The 16,845-nt window shown below is 40.5% G+C and overlaps 1 protein-coding gene and 1 pseudogene across 3 annotated transcripts in view; both read left to right on the top strand.

Moving 5' to 3' along the window:
• Positions 1-13,838, top strand: part of ACBD3 (acyl-CoA binding domain containing 3) — a 48,089-nt gene extending 34,251 nt beyond the window's left edge. For both annotated transcript variants that reach the window (XM_017887025.1, XM_017887026.1), the window contains exons 7-9: positions 3,429-3,615; positions 5,654-5,938; positions 11,699-13,838. In XM_017887025.1, the coding sequence (XP_017742514.1) occupies positions 3,429-3,615; positions 5,654-5,938; positions 11,699-11,910 (684 nt within the window). In that variant the 3' untranslated portion in view covers positions 11,911-13,838. The remainder of the gene's footprint in view (positions 1-3,428; positions 3,616-5,653; positions 5,939-11,698) is intronic.
• On the top strand, positions 12,236-13,838 carry LOC108538723 (uncharacterized; annotated as a pseudogene). The gene has a single exon (XR_001888170.1). The product of XR_001888170.1 is annotated as an uncharacterized LOC108538723 (transcript).
• Positions 13,839-16,845: the final 3,007 nt, after the last annotated feature.

Raw genomic sequence — 16,845 nt, 5'->3', positions numbered from 1 at the left:
TGACCTCGTGATCCGCCCGTCTCGGCCTCCCAAAGTGCTGGGATTACAGGCTTGAGCCACCGCGCCCGGCCGAAAATGTGTATTCTTACCTAAACAACGTTTTTCCTGAGTCTTTAGCATCAGTTAGAAGTTAAAAAGCACTGCAGGTTTTTTGTAATCCTGAAGAGGAGGAAAAGATGCCAAACCAGAGTTTATTCAAGATAATAAGTGGTATTTTTGAGAGATTTATTCTCTCTCCTCTGAAGCCTGTTTCTACTTTAGTTTCACTTTTCCTCCTGCTTTGATAGGCAGTGAGATCATTTTTAATAGCACATACACTCTGCTCTGTCCTGTTTATAGGTTGCTATCAATGAGAATAAAGTCAAGTAGGACAAAACCACAATCTTTGAAATGAAACTAGAAAGCCATAATAGAGGCTGGGCATAGTGGCTCATTCCTTTAATCCCAGCACTTGGGGAGGCCAAGGCCAAAATGGTTGCTTGAGGCTGGGAGTTTCAGACCAGCCTGGGCAACGTAGGGAGACCCCATCTCTTAAAAAAAGAAGAAAAAAAAATCAGCTGGGCATGGCGGTGCATGCCTCTAGTCCCAGTTACTTGGGTGGCTGAGGCGGGAGGATCACTTGAGCTCAGGAGTTTGAGGCTGTAGTGAACTATGATGGCACCACTACATTCCAGCCTGGGTGACAAAGCGAGACCCCGTCTTGAAAAAAAAAAAGCCATAGGCCAGGTGTGGTGGCTCACACCTGTAATCCCAGCACTTTGGGAGGCTGAGGCGGGTGGATCACCTGAGGTTGGGATTTCGAGACCAGCCTGACCAATATGGAGAAACCCCGTCTCTATTAAAAATACAAAATTAGCCGGGCATGGTGGTACATGTCTGTAATCCCAGCTACTCGAGAGGCTGAGGCAGGAGAATCACTTGAACCTAGGAGGCAGAGGTTTCAGTGAGCCAAGATTGTACCATTGCACTCCAGCCAGGGCAACAAGAGCGAAACTCCATCTCAAAAAAAAAAAAAAAAAAAAAAAAAAGCCATATTTGAGATTAGAGTGATCAAACTCAGTTTATCAAATTGGTTGCTTCTGAGAAGAGAAAAGGAAAGGGACTGGGGAAGGAACAAAGGGAACTTTACTCCTATCAATTTTTATATAACTAGCAAAATGAATACATTTGTTAATTTTGGGGTGTACATTTGTGGGTGTTTGTTATATTGCTTTTATACCTTTCTGTGCTTTTTTAAACTTCCTAAAAACAGGAAAGAGTATGTAAATAAATCAGTACAATCTATTACATGTAATATAATAGACTCATGGTCAGGAGATCCCAGAGAAAATTGTTTTTCTGCTAGAGCCTTTCAAGAAAGGACTAGTGGAGATGAGGGACCATTTGAGCTGGGCCTATTGATCATCAAAAATGTTCTTTTGCTTTCCTGTCATGCAGTGAATGCTCTGAGTGTGCTGACTTGTTTTGATTTTAGGTACTTTTTCTGGAAGCCAATATTCCCTCTAGAAAACTGATGTGGAAATTACTGAAAATCCAGACCTTGGAAGAAGATACCTTAAAATCTTAAGCGTGTTATTAACCTATATTAAAAGCAGAGAGAGGCATTGCTTTTCATTTAAGTAACTGACTTGTAAATGATACATTCAATGAAATGTGTTTAGAGATGTGCCAAAATTTATCATTATCCCTACCCCATGGGATCGTAAAGACTTTTTCCGTGTGTGTGTATGTGTGTGTGTGTGTGTAATTTTTTTTCCTGCAGTGAACATATGCTTACTTGCTTGCTTGTGACAGTGTTTTAGTTTAAAACATTGCTTACATGCCCAAATGCTCATCAACAGTAGAATGGATAGATTTTATCTTTTCATGATGGAATAACTTAATAGTAATGCAAACAACAAAATACAATTACTTGTGACCCTATAGATGTAGCTTATAAAAGTAATGTTGAGTGAAGCCAGACATAAAAAAGAACGTATACTATACAACCCATTTCTATAAAGTTTTAAAATAGGCAAAGCAAATCTATAGTGTTATAAGTCAGAATAGTTGTTACCCTTCAGGGCAGGTACCCAGAAAGGGGTACCAGGGAGTATTCTGGATGCAGATACTGTCTTGATCTGAGTATTAGTTACATGGATGTGTTTGATTTATGAAAATTGATCAAGCTGTGTAATTTATCATTTGTACACTTTTCTACATGTATGTTGTAATTCAATTTATAGTTCCCCACCAAAGTTACCTAAGTAATACTAAGGTATCTGAAGTAGTATCTGTCCATATTGATTTAGAAGAGGAATGTCCCAGAATAGTCCTTTGGATTTAAGATGTTTTTACTGCCATTTTGACTCAGAGGACATTTTGATTTTGTATTTATGAATACACGTTTCAATCATAACTATGTAAGCAGTGACAAATTTTCATTGAGAAAATATTTTTACCTCAAATTGCATCCTGTAAGCCTGTTTAATTCTTAGGTCAGCATTTCACAACACGATTAACAATTTTCAGTTTCATTGTGATCATAATTTTTCCCTGAAGTTATAATTTATTGATTTTTTGGGGTCAATTATGTTAGAATAATTGTCCATATTTGATTTTTTTTTATCACTTTGGGGGCCCATACCAGATTTTACCAATTATAGCTTCTGCCTTCGTGAATTTTCTTCTGTGACTATTTCTACCAAGTTTAATTTTTCTAATTCGAATTTTGTGTAAAGTTTATCAAGATTTTTTTCTTCCATCAATTTTAAGAGCACATGTTACTGTGTTCACTTTTTGCCTTTAATAGTTTTATTTTGGGTTCTTTCTTTCTTTCTTTTTTTTTCTTTTCTTTTGAGATGGAGTTTTGCTCTTGTTGCCCAGGCTGGAATGTAATGGCACAGTCTCAGTTCACTGCAACCTCCGCCTCCCCGGTTCAAGCGATTCTCCTGCCTCAGCCTCCCAAGTAGCTGGGATTAGAGGCATGCACCGCCATGCCCAGCTAATTTTGTATTTTTAGTAGAGACAGGGTTTCACCATGTTGGTCAGGCTGGTCTTGAGCTCCTGACCTCAAGTGATCCACCCACCTCGGCCCCCCAAAGTGCTGGGATTACAGTTGTGAGCCACTTCGACTGGCCTTACTTACTTTAATTTTTCCTCGTTAGTTTTTATAGTGATTCTCAGATCACAGAAATTTGAGCCTTAGTTTTAGGTTTTGTCCACATTAATTTTTTATTATTGATTTTTTATTATTTTTAGCTGTCAGTTTGATATTGTACTACTAATATTCATTATAGACAGGATAAAAACTGATAAAAAATTGTTAGTAATTTCTTGAGCATAGCACTTTGATAGGGCGAAAGCATGGTGTCAGATGTACTCCAGGGCAGATGTCCTATTTGCTAGCCTTCCTGGTCAGTGTGTCTTCACTTTCTCTTGATTTATAGGCAGCATTACAGAAACAACAGGAAGTAGTAGTGGCTGGGTCTTCCTTGCCTACATCATCAAAAGTAAATGCAGCTATACCAAGTGATGTGATGTCAGTTAATGGACAGGCCAAAACACACGCTGACAGCTCCGAAAAAGAACTGGAACCAGAAGCTGCAGAAGAAGCCCTGGAGAATGGACCAAAAGGTAGGTTTTGCATATGTGTTTGTCCGGATGTCATAATTCCAAATCTGTGAAAGGCTAAAGTCAAGAAGTCAGGTTATAATTAGCTTTTGAGAACAATTACATCTTTGTGAGAGTTGAACTTTTTTTTACTCTTTTTAGTCTGAATCTGATGCTCGGGTGACTCATAGACCAGTGTAGAAGAGCAAATCAGATGTCTTTGGACACTTTTAAGACAAAAGTTATGTTTTGTCTTATTTTATATATATATAAATTATCTATTGCTGCCTAACAAATTACAGGCTGAGCGCAGTGGTTCATACCTGTAATCCCAGCACTCTGGGAGGCTGAGACAGGAAGACACTTGAGCCCAAGAGTTTGAGGCTGCAGTGAAGTATGATTGCACCTGCCTGGGTGACAAAGCAAGACTCTTAAAAAAACAAAAACAAAAACAAATTACACCTAAATTTAGTAGCTTGAAATAACAATAAACATTTATTACTTTCTTGCACAGCTTCAGTGGGTCAGGATTTCAGGAGCAGTTTAGCTGAATGGCTCTGACTTAGGCTCCCTCATGAGATTGCAGTCAAGGTGTTGGTGCCGAGACTAGAAGATCTGCTTCCAAAATGGTTCCCTCACATGACTGGCTTTTGGCCAGAAGCTCAGTTCCTGGCCCCATGAAGCCTCTCCATAGGGCTTCTTGAGGGTCCTCAAAACAGTTACTAGCTTCCACTAGAGCACATGATCTAAAAGAGCATAGGGCAGAAGTGGCAGTGTCTTTTGTGCCTTGACTTTGGAACTTCCCACCATCATCTGTTGGTCACACATACCAATCCTAATATATTGTGGGTGGTGACCTCACAAGTGCATGAAGACCCAGAGGCGAGGATCCCTGGGGACCATCTTGGAGGCTGGCTACCATATAAATATATATATTTTTGAGACTAACTTATCATGTTGCCTAGAAAATAACTGCATTTTCAAAGCTCTACTAACTTTCCATGGGCAGCTCATTTGGTCATTCAGCAATTAGCTGAAGGTTTCCTGAGTGCTGGGAGTACAGTGGTGAGGCAAAATAACACACAGAAAATGTAGATTGTAGCTGTGGTAAGTACGGTGATGGAGAGAGAGGTATATTATCTTTGAGAGAATGTAAAACAGGGAAGTGTGACCTAGTCAGAGAGGCCATCAGAGGCTTCCCAGAGGAAGGGACGTTGACCTAAGATACCTGAAGCAAGAAGAATTAACTAAGTAAGGAGGAAGAGGAGAGCATTTCAGTGACAGTGGTCACGGATGGTGGTATGGTTCATAAGAAATTTGGTTTCAGAGATCTTGTCTGTTTAGAAAAAGTATTAATTGCTTCAGAAAAGGCTTTGAAATCCCTTGGTTTACTGCCCCCCTGCCTTTTTTTTCTTATCAAGGGATTATACTAGCATTTTCAAATGAGAGAAAATATTTCAAAGGCTCTGTGACTTTGAAAAACTTACTGCATAGTCAGGTGCATATAGATACTGCTCAGTAACAAGACTTCACCCCTTTTTCTCAATCCCTAGTGGTTCTAATCCTGTCTGAGTTTTCGTTTCTTTGAGCTCCTTTAGAATAGCCCCTAGAACTTTGGGATAGTTGGAGGTGAAGAATTTTTCAACAGACAGGCTGAAGTCAAAGTCCAGCTTTCTTTGTTCACATCTACAAGAGTAATTTATTCCTAAAGCCAGAATCTCTCTTCCTTGCTGGAATATTTCCCTCACTCCAGCTGGGGCCTTCCCAGGGTCATTCTTGAATCTCCATAGAGGGAGTGTTGAAAAAAATTCGTTTCTGAGACTGTGGGATGCCATTGTTACTTGAAGAAGTGTGATGACCTCTGAGTGCCTGCAACATTGTTAAACTTAGTAATCTGGAGAGACTCCCATAGGGAGGCTTTTTTATTCCTCCTCCTTGATCTAAGCTAGACCATATTATACTTGGTGCCTGAGTAAAACTGATCAGGTAGTCCTATGAAAATGTGGCTACCTGCAGGGTGAAGGCTCTTTTTCTTTAGCGTTTTAATTCCTGTTGCCTTTAGAATCTCTTCCAGTAATAGCAGCTCCATCCATGTGGACACGACCTCAGATCAAAGACTTCAAAGAGAAGATTCAGCAGGATGCAGATTCCGTGATTACGGTGGGCCGAGGAGAAGTGGTCACTGTTCGAGTACCCACCCATGAAGAAGGATCATATCTCTTTTGGGAATTTGCTACAGACAATTATGACATTGGGTTTGGGGTGTATTTTGAATGGACAGACTCTCCAAACACTGCTGTCAGCGTGCATGTCAGTGAGTCCAGTGATGACGACGAGGAGGAAGAAGGTAGAACCTTGGTCCATATTCAGTAGCTGCTGGGTTGTATGTTGGCAGAAATGGTACATGGTTCAGGTGTTACCCAGCCTTATGCTTCCTGATTACCACTTCGTGGTTAGGGAACACTTTCTTCGTTAGTGGGACCTTGGGCTGAAAAGGTTGTGAGGCCAGGCTCCTGTAGGGGATTGGAGCCTGAACCTGAATTTTTCAGAATGCCAGGAAAATCTATTTGGCAATTTGCTATTTTACTCCTTTCTGAATACTATTTTACTTCTAACCTTGTGTGTTGAAAAACCAAATATGCAAGATCACTTTTAAAAAATTTAAAAAATTTTTTATTTTTGTTTTTGAGATGGAGTCTCACTCTGTCACCCAGGCTGGAGTGCGGTGGCGTGATCTCTGCTCACTGCAATCTCTGCCTCTTAGGTTCAAGCAATTCTCCTGCCTCGGCCTCCTGAGTAGCTGAGATTACAGGCACACACCACCATGCCCGGCTAATTTTTTGTATTTTTAGTAGAGACGAGATTTCACCATATTGGTCAGGCTGGTCTCGAACTCCTAACCTTGTGCTCCACCCACCTTGGCCTCCCAAAGTTCTGGGATTACAGGTGTGAGCCACTGCGCCTGGCCCACTTTGAAAAATTTTAAAGGAGCAAGTTTAAGAATTCCTGTCAACCCTGGCATTTACTTAAATGTATATCATTGATATTAGCTTTTAAGGTCATTATTCTAAGATTCTTTATGTAAATACAGAAACTCACCAGAACATTCCACTTAAAAAAAAATTTCAAATATTTTTCCATTTGGAAATCCCTGTTTTACTAGAGTGGAATTTTTTACTTCCTCTGAAAATGGAAGTAATAAGTAGACAAGTTTCTGTCTAATAAGTAGACAGAAACATATACAGCAGGTGTGCTATAACATTTCTTGAAATTAAGTTTAATATTCAGTTTAACAGTTAATATTTAATGCTAATCAAAAGATAATCCAAATATAATTCTGTACCATTACCTACATGAACCATCAGAGTATCCCAGAAGTTTCAGTACATCTTGCAGATTGACTTATTGTCTGAATAAGTAGACAAAATTGGGTGTTTCAGAGGACAGTCTAAAGGACAGTCTCAAATATCTTGGTCTAAGAAATAGGTTTTTGAGATGATGGTTTCTGTATTTTTGTTACCCAGGGAAAGTTAGAATGTAGGGTTTGTTTATATACACTTAATAAGCACTTATTTGTTGACTTGATTCAAAGTGATGTGGAATGTGTGCTCTGTGAGAATGGAAAAGCACCACGTCTCAGTTCTTCCGGAATAACTGACCGTTTACAAGGTGGCTTGTAAACAGACTGCTTGTTCTTGAAGAGGGTTGGCATTGTTGCTTTACAGATTACAGTGGGATAAAGTTAAAAAGATATTGTTGGAAGTACATGGAATAAGCCTGAAAGTTCTATCAACTTGTGAAATACAGAGTTGTCCAATCATGTTACCATACCATGCAACACCCTGGGGCCTCTGGGGCTATCTACAGAAATGTACACAGCAGGTGTGCCATAACATTTCTTGAAATTAAGTTTAATATTCAATTTGATAGTTAATATTTAATTTAATGCTAATCAAAAGATAATCCAAAGATAATTCTGTACCATTATCTACATGAATCATCAGAGTATCCCAGAAGTTTCAGTACATCTTGCAGATTGACTCTTACCCCGGAAGCAGATTTAAAATCCTTCATTATACCACAGGTCCAGATTCTAGCTGGTAAATATGGAAGCATGAGCTGCTTTGTCTTACATGGCATTTTGTTTTCATCACTCTTTATTCCTGAGTACCACAAGCAAGGTAAAGCATTGCCCATAAATAATACTGACTGAGACAGAAAGAAAAAATATAAGATTGAAAAAGCCTGGGCCGGGTGCAGTGGCTCATGCCTGTAATCCCAACACTTTGGGAGGCCGAGGTAGGCAGATCACAAGGTCAGGAGTTCGAGACCAGTCTGGCCAACATGGTGAAGCCCCATCGCTACTAAAAATATAAAAATTAGCTGAACGTGGTGGCGGGTGCCTGTAATCCCAGCTACTCGGGAGGCTGAGGCAGGAAAATCACTTGAACCTGGGAGGTGGAGGTTGCAGTGAGCCGAGATCACACCACCGCACTCCAGCCTGGATGACAGAACGAGACTCCATCTCAAAAAAAAAAAAAAGAAAAAGCCTGTCTGGGCATACAACTGTAATCTCAGCTTTTGGGGAGGCCAAGTAAGGAAGATCTCTTGAGGCCAGAAGTTTAAGACCAGCCTGGGCAAACCGTTTTGTAGAGTGACACCCCATCTATCCAAAAAAAAATTTTTTTTTTAGTTAGCTGGGTGTGATGGCATGTACCTGTAGTCCCAGGTACACGGGAGGCTGAGGCAAGAGGATCGCTTGAGCCCAGGAGTTCGAGGCTGTAGTGAGCCATATGATCACGTCACTGCATTCCAGCCTGAGCGATAGAGCTAGGCCCTCCCTCTAAACAACAAAAACAAAAAAAAAAAAAAACAGATTAAAAAAAACAAGAAGCGGTTAGAGAGTGGGACTGCAGCAGATTGGCCAGGGGCCACTACTGTTTTCTCATGTGACCTTCAACAATGTCAGAACCTGTTCTGTCCTTTCTGTTGCATCACAGGGACTCATTAAAGTCAGACTCTCTGCGGATGTCTGGGAAGGAAAGCTTTTGTATGTGTACAAATTACTGTACTTACAAAGAACTGTGTGAGGCCAGGCACGGTGGCCCCTGCCTGTAATCTCAGCACTTTAGGAGGCCAAAGCAGGTGGATTGCTTGAGCTCAGGAGTTCAAGACCAGCCTGGGCAACATGGTGAAACCCTGTCTCTAGCAAAAATACAAAAAACTAGCTGGGCATGGTGGTGTGCACCTATAGTCCCAGCTACTTGGGTGGCTGAGGTGGGAGGATTGCTTGAGCCCAGGAGGTAGAGGTTGCAGTGAGCTGAGATCAAGTCAGTTCACTCCAGCCTGGGCCACAGAGCCCGACCCCATCTCAGAAAAAAAACATGGCCGGGCATGGTGGCTCACACCTGTAATCCCAGCACTTTAAATCCCAGCACTTTGGTGACTCACACCTGTAATCCCAGCACTTTAAAATCCTCACCCTTTAATCCCAGGCAGGTGGATCACCTGAGGTCAGGAGTTCAAGACCAGCCTGGCCAACATGGTGAAACCCCATCTCTACTAAAAGTACAAAAATTAGCCAGGCATGGTGACGTGCACCTGTAATCCCAGCTACTTGGGAGGCTGAGGCAAGAGAATTGCTTCTTGAACTCGGGAGGTGGAGGTTGCAGTGAGCCTAGATCGTGCCATTGCACTCCAGCCTGGGCAACAGAGCCAGGCTCCATCTCAAATAAAAAACGAAAGAGCTTTGTGAATAAGAATTCTCTGTTCAGAAATTGGTTGAGGTAATGTGTTTCTCCTGACTTGCCTATGAACCCTCAGCTGTTGATAGTTTTGGGGTTATATTGGTGTTGGGAAGATCACTGGTGAAAATGGCAGGGGTTCATTTCTAGAAATTAGTACCTTGATATCCTTGATCTTAGCTCTAATGTGTCCCTCAAATGAAAGATGGCATTGCCTGTACTTGTACCATTCCTAATCATAAAATGATTTGCACTAAAACATTCTAGCCTCACAACAGTGAAGCTTTATCACTCCTAAGAATTGTTCATTAAGTGAGTGTAACTTGATCCCATTTAAAGATTAGCTCACAAACTGTATTTGTCCATATGCCTTAGAAGCTACTGTCCTACCATATCTTGTATTTCATATGGTAGAAGAGTCTGGGATTTTTGTTTTTTGGTTTGGTTTTTCTTCCTTAGGTCTTGAAAGGTAGACGGAGGAGTTTGCTTTCTTTGAAGAAGGATGGATGGTAACACATCCTCCTGTTTTAATTCTCCACTTTGTTGTTTACAGGTCCTAAACCTTTGTTTAAATTCATAAAAGATACCTTTTCATCTATCCCAGTAATCTTTAGTTTTATAGATTTTGAACAAAATTCGAGTCTTGAATCAATGGACCACTCTTGTTTCTTGAATGTCAACAATAGTGTACATTTTGGATGGTTCTGTATTTCTCATTTGCATGTGAAGCATGCTTAATTATAGGTATTTCTGTGGTACAGTAAATCTGATTTTGACCTACATTTATTAGAGTGCCATCTGCTTTTTTAAAATAAACATTCAATTTTAGAATAGTTTTGGATTTACAGGAAAGTTGCAAAGATAGTTCAAAGAGTACCCATATACCCTGTACCAAGTTCCCTCTGTTGTTAGCATCTTACATTGTACTGTGATGCACTCATCACAGCTAATGAAACAATATTGATACATTGATTCATTAATTAACTAGAGTCCATATTTATTCAGATGTTTTTAGTTTTTACCTAATGTTCCAGGATCATTCCAGGATGCCACATTATAGTCAGTCATCATATCTCCTTAATCTGCTCTAGACGGTGAGAATTTCTCAGACTTACCTTGTTTTAATTTCCTGATAGGGGCCATTGACAAGCATCACTCAGTTAATTTGTGTTGCCAGAATTCACTCTGCCATGTTATAAACCTGAAAATCCATTCCTGTAGTCCCAGTCTCTTAAAAAAAAAAAAAAAAAAAAAACCATAAACCTGAAAGTCTTGTCTTCTATACTGAATACTCCCTTGACCTCTTTTCTTTGAGCCAGTTTATATTAAATATGTTAAACTGAGACTTCAAAGCTGATTCATAATTTTCTCATTCCTGTAGGTTTCTAGAGGTATTTTTTTTCCAAACCTCATAGCATTACAGTTCAGAAAACTATTAACCGGGGGCAAACCTATAATCAGAGCTCGTTTTTTGCCACTTAGATCATCTCTGGGTTAAATTGGCCTAGTGAAAATAATTGAATTTTCAGAGTATCTCTGAATGCCTATCTCTGTACTATGGTTTTTTCATTTTACTCTTTCTATTTAAGATATACAGAAAGCAGTAGTCCTCACAAATCATCTTCCATCCTTCTAAAATGGGGAGGAATCATATTGTTCAGAAGGAGGATGATGAGAGCAACGTTTTCTTGTTACTCAGATGACTGAAATTCCTGGGGATGAATTAGGAATTGAATGGCTATGGAAAGGGGAAAATGGGACCTAGAAATAGGAATGGTAGTAAGCACAGAAAGAGAGAGGATGCTGACCACTGCTACCACTAGATATTCATCACTGGGCTCCCAGGGCTCAGAACAGGGTTTGGTATATAGCACATACTCAGGTATTGGAATGAGTGAGTGAATGAATGAATGAACTAATAAATGCTCGCATGCACATAACTTGTTCAGTGGTTCAACAGAATTCCCAACAAGAGCAGTTTCTCAAAGAAAGGATAGGCCGGGCGTGGTGGCTCACGCCTGTAATCCCAGCACTTTGGGAGGCCAACGAGGCGGATCCACGGGGTCAGGAGGTCGAGACAATCCTGGCCAACATGATGAAACCCCATCTCTACTAAAAATACAAAAATTATCTGGGTATGGTTGTGCACGCCTGTAATCCCAGCTACTTGGGAAGCTGAGGCAGGAGAATCGCTTGAACCCAGGAGGCGGAGGTTGCAGTAAGCTGAGATCACGCCCCTGCGCTCCATGCTGGGTGACAGAGCAAGACTCTGTCTCCAAAAAAAAAGGAACGACAGATTTTAATTGCTTGATGCAAGTGTGGTTTTCCTGAATCTGTTCATTGACTTGTCTCTTTTCTTACAGAAAACATCAGTTGTGAAGAGAAAGCCAAAAAGAATGCCAACAAGCCTCTGCTGGATGAGATTGTGCCTGTGTACCGACGGGACTGTCATGAGGAGGTGTATGCTGGCAGCCACCAATATCCAGGGAGAGGAGTCTATCTCCTCAAGTTTGACAACTCCTACTCTTTGTGGAGGTCAAAATCAGTCTACTACAGAGTCTATTATACTAGATAAAAATGTTGTTACAACGTCTGGAGTCTAGGGTTGGGCAGAAGATGGCATTTAATTTGGAAATTTCTTTTTACTTTTGTGGAGCATTAGAGTCAGGGTTTACCTTATTGATATTGGTCTGATGGTTTGTGAACTGTTGCTGGGAATCAAAATTTCCTTGAGACTCTTTAGCATTCATACTTTGGGGTTAAAGGAGATTCCTCAGACTCATCCAGCCCTTGGGTGCTGACCAGCAGAGTCACTAGTGGATGCTGAAGTTACATGAGCTACATGTTAAATATTTAAAGTCTCCAAAATAAAACACCTCAACGTTGACCTTCCCCAGCTGATGGTTAGCCCCTTGCTGCCTGCTCCATGTGTCTTATGAGAGCCCATAGTTACAGTGCCCTCTAATTTGAAATCCTTAAGTTAATAAGTCTGTATCAGGTGCAGCTGGCTTCGATTAAAGGTCATTTTTAAAACTTAAAAACTGAAGACCTCACAGATTATAATAGAAAAGGAAATGGCCTCAGTTTGATCTTGTTTGGAATGACCCAGATTGTTTCTGCTTTAGGTGCAGCTGTTTAGTTCAGAGTTATATTACAGAGAATTATTTTCTGAGATAATCTTAAACTAGAATGTTCAAAACTAATTGATAATTGAAGTATCAAGATACGTAAAACACCTCAGAGATTTTTCTTCAGGAGCTTCCACAAACTTTGAATCCTTGTATCTTTATTTGGTATTCATACTACTAGTAGCAAAATACAAGTTTTTTGTTTTGTTTTGATTTGGCTTCATAGAGTATCTCAAATTGAAAGAAACTTTTCTGCACAAAGAATACAATTAGGGATTTTGTAAACTCAAATTGGCACCTACTGAATTAAAATACATAAAATCATTTAAATATAATTCAGCATATGGGAAGTAACATTGCACTAATATGGAAATCACTGCCAGAGACAGTCTATTTTCTTTTAATTTGTTACTACTTAGTCACAAATCCTACGTTATTCCAGTTTGGAATTACTTATTAAGGAGAATTGGAAATACATATGCCCATGCTTAAATTTTATAGCTTTAATTTGTATTATTTCTTTATTGGCGGGAAGAGGTACATCTTTGTTTTCCTTACTGAAAACAAATATGGATTAATTGCCTCAAATTTGTATAAGTGATTGGCTAGTGATTCTTGTTTTCAGAAGGGAGAGTGGTGTAGATAGAAAAAGACAAAGATGGCAATATACACTTAATGTTGTTATATGTTGTTACTGAAATACTTAGATTTTTAAAATTTCAAATCCTAAATCACTTCTTGTAGGAGGGTTTTCATTAACTAGCTGCAGTATATACAGTTCACTACATATGGGTTGTTTGAGTTTTTTGTGTGCTGTATTTCTTTCTGTTTTTTAATACCTGGTTTTGTACATACCTAACTCTGTTGTCTTTTGGTTGTTCAGAAACTGGATTATTTTTTTCTTAGGCAGTGCTTAATTTGTGTTTTTAAATTTTGATTCAGAAGTAGTCCCAGCTCATAGGTGTTCATACTGTTACATCCAGAACATTTGTCAGGCTGTCAGCTCTCATGTACATATGGTATAGAAACCATGGAGTTAGGCACTTCCTGGATTTTTTTTTTATGAGAAAAATACTGTATTTAAAGTGTAAAATAAACTTTTAAAAAGCAGGCACTAATATATATTTCTTCCAGCCTTTGATTACAAATTTGTCCTTGCACATGTTAAGATGAATTATCTCCTAAAAATATGATTGTTCTTGGGAGCAGTGTATGTTACTTTACATAGCAGCGGTTCCTGTCATGTGTTCATGTCAGAATATTTTTGGTTTTAAACTTTTTTATTGCCTTTGGCTGTTGATTAGTACAGTACAAGTGCAATTTCAGAAAGATCTTGAAAGTAATATATTTAATCAATTAAAATGTTTATCTGTAACTTGTTGATGTTTCATTAATATAGTTACTCTCTGAAGCATTAGTACAGTATTTCAACATTCAGGTAGGAGAAAAGAAATGTTTCAAATATCCTTTTTTTTAAGGCTGTGGTTGAAAACAACTCTTTCTGGCCAATTATTTAGTTTTACTATTAATTACCTTACTGAGTTAAAAATTTAAATTTTTCCACACTTTCAAATGCAAAGGCTAGCACTGATTTTTCTTCTTGAAAATGACTAGGTTATAAAGCTGTTTCTCTACACTACCATGTATGTAGTGTGTTCCATGAAATACATGGACCCAGCACACTTTAATGGATCTCCAGAGGTAGAGCCCTCACTCACTCGGGGTGGATGATTGCAGAGCAGTTGTGGGGAAGTGCCCAGTCAGTGTGATGTGGAGTCCCAGAATGAGTTTGCTACATCCAGATGACCCCACTGATAGGGTGACCGGCGTCATTTTTTTCTTTTGAAATCTGGGGAGACAGATGAGGTGGCCCATCTTGGTCTTTTTGCTGTGTGGGACACCATAAAGCCAGATTGAAGACGCATTAAGGAGAGCAGCTGAGATAAGCACACCTTGGAAACCATGCTACTGAGTCTTGACCATCTGTCTTTTGGAGCAGGAGAAGCAACTGGTTCAAAATAATAAATAATTGCTAATAATTCATTAGGGCTTAAAGTTCAACAATGAGGGACCGTGTGCCGTGGCTCACGCCTGTAATCCCAGCACTTTGGGAGGCCGAAGTGGGTGGATCACAAGGTCAGGAGATCGAGACCATCCTGGCTAACACGGTGAAACCCAGTCTCTACTAAAAATACAAAAAATTAGCCGAGTGTGGTGGCGGGCATCTGTAGTCCCAGCTACTCGGGAGGCTGAGGCAGGAGAATGGCGTGAACCTGGAAGGTGGAACTTGTAGTGAGCCGAGATGGTGCCACTACATTCCAGCCTGGATGACAGAGTGAGACTCTGTCTCAAATAAATAAATAAAAATAGAAGTTCAACAGTCAGTAACTGGGCATGGGGGCACACACCTGTATAGTCCCAGCTATTCGGGAGGCTGAGGCATGAAAATTGCTTGAACCCTGAAGGCACAGGTTGCAGTGAGCCTAGATCGCACCACTACACTTCAGCCTGGGTGACAGAGCAAGACTCTTGTCTTGGGGAAGAAGGAAAGTTCAACAATCTACAACCAAAACCATCTTTGCTTCTCTCCCTGGCCTTTTCTCAGTTCAACACTTTGGTCTGCAACCTAAAAACGTGTTCCTGTGTATCTACTTGGGGTAGAGCAGATCTTCATTTCCATTCATTAGCTTTTCAAAATATGTGTGCATCAGTATTGGATTTCTGTCTCACATATATCTCAGTTCTTCAATTTTCTTAAAATGTTTTTTCCTTTTTTTTTTTTTTTTTTTTTGGAGACAGGGTCTCACTCTGTCACTTGGACTGAAGTGTAATGGTACAATCACAGATCACTGCAGCCTCAACCTCCTGGGCTCAAGCGATCCTCCCACCTCAGCCTCCCCAGTGGCTGGGATTATAGGTGCATGCACTACCATGCCTGGCTAATTTTTGTATTTTTTGTAGAAATGGGGTTTTACCATGTTGTCCAGGCTGATCTCAAACTCCTGGACTCAAGTGATCCACCCGCTTCAGCCTCCAAAAGTGCTGGTATTACAGGCATAAGCCACCGCACCCCACCCTAATTTTTATATTCTTAGTAGAGATGGGGGTTCACCATGTTGGCCAGGCAGTTCTCAAACTCCAGACCTCAGGTGATCTGCCTGCATAGGCCTCCCAAAGTGCTGGGATTATAGGTGTGAGCCACCGTGCCAGGCCAATAAAACGATTTTATCTTTTCCAAGGTCATTAACTTACATGTCTCCAGTGAAAGGTAGCACCCCTTTTTTGGGCATGGCAAAGTGTGGAAATGTGAACATGTTTTCTATAAGGTCTACATTTTGCAACTTTTAAAATTCCAGGTTGTGTTTTGGAGAACTTTTAAGTATTCTGTCGTGTTCTTTTAATCAACTGTGTGTTCTTCCATAGAATGTCTTTTTAGCTGTTTTTCTGTTGTTGAACATTTAGGTTACTTTTGATTTTTTTTTTTTTTTTTTTTTTTTTTTTTTTTTTTTTTTTTTTTTTTTGGTTATGTTATCTGTTATTAGAAGTGATGTTCCAGTTATTTGTCTCTCCGCAAATCTACATGAGGTTTTCAAAAGTATATACCAAGAAGTGGATACTGGGCCAGTCGTGGTGGCTCACACCTGTAATCCCAGCACTTTGGGAGGCTGAGGTGGGCAGATCACTTGAGGCCAGGAGTTCAAGACTAGCCTGGCCAACATGGCAAAACCCTATCTCCACTAAAAATACAAGCAATTAGCCGGGCCTGGTGGCAGGCACTTGTAATCTCAGCTACTTGGGAGGCTGAGGCACAAGAATCACTTGAACCCAGGAGGTGGAGGTTGCAGTGAGACGAGATCATGCCACTGCACTCCGGCATGGGTGACAGAGTGAGACTCTGCCTCAAAAAAAAGTGGATACTGGGCCGGGCGCGGTGGCTCAAGCCTGTAATCCCAGCACTTTGGGAGGCCGAGACGGGCGGATCACGAGGTCAGGAGATCGAGACCATATTGGCTAACACGGTGAAACCCTGTCTCTACTAAAAAATACAAAAAACTAGCCGGGCGAGGTGGTGGGCGCCTGTAATCCCAGCTACTCGGGAGGCTGAGGCAGGAGAATGGCGTAAACCCGGGAGGCGGAGCTTGCAGTGAGCTGAGATCCAGCCACTGCACTCCAGCCCGGGAGACAGAGCGAGACTCCGTCTCCAAAAAAAAAAAGTGGATATTGGATCATAAATTCTTGGCATTTTTATTTGTTTTATAAATAAATTTATTCCTTCCTGAACTACTAGGGAGGCAGAGGCCAGAGGATCACTTGAGCACAGGAGTTGAAGGCTGCAGTGAGCTGATGGCACCACTGCACTCCAGCCTGGGTGATAGAGCAAG

The sequence above is a fragment of the Rhinopithecus bieti genome, unplaced genomic scaffold (genome assembly GCF_001698545.2).
Source record: "Rhinopithecus bieti isolate Rb0 unplaced genomic scaffold, ASM169854v2 scaffold_15336, whole genome shotgun sequence".
NCBI classification, from domain to species: Eukaryota; Metazoa; Chordata; class Mammalia; order Primates; family Cercopithecidae; genus Rhinopithecus; species Rhinopithecus bieti.
This window is presented reverse-complemented; position numbering and strand designations above follow the sequence as displayed.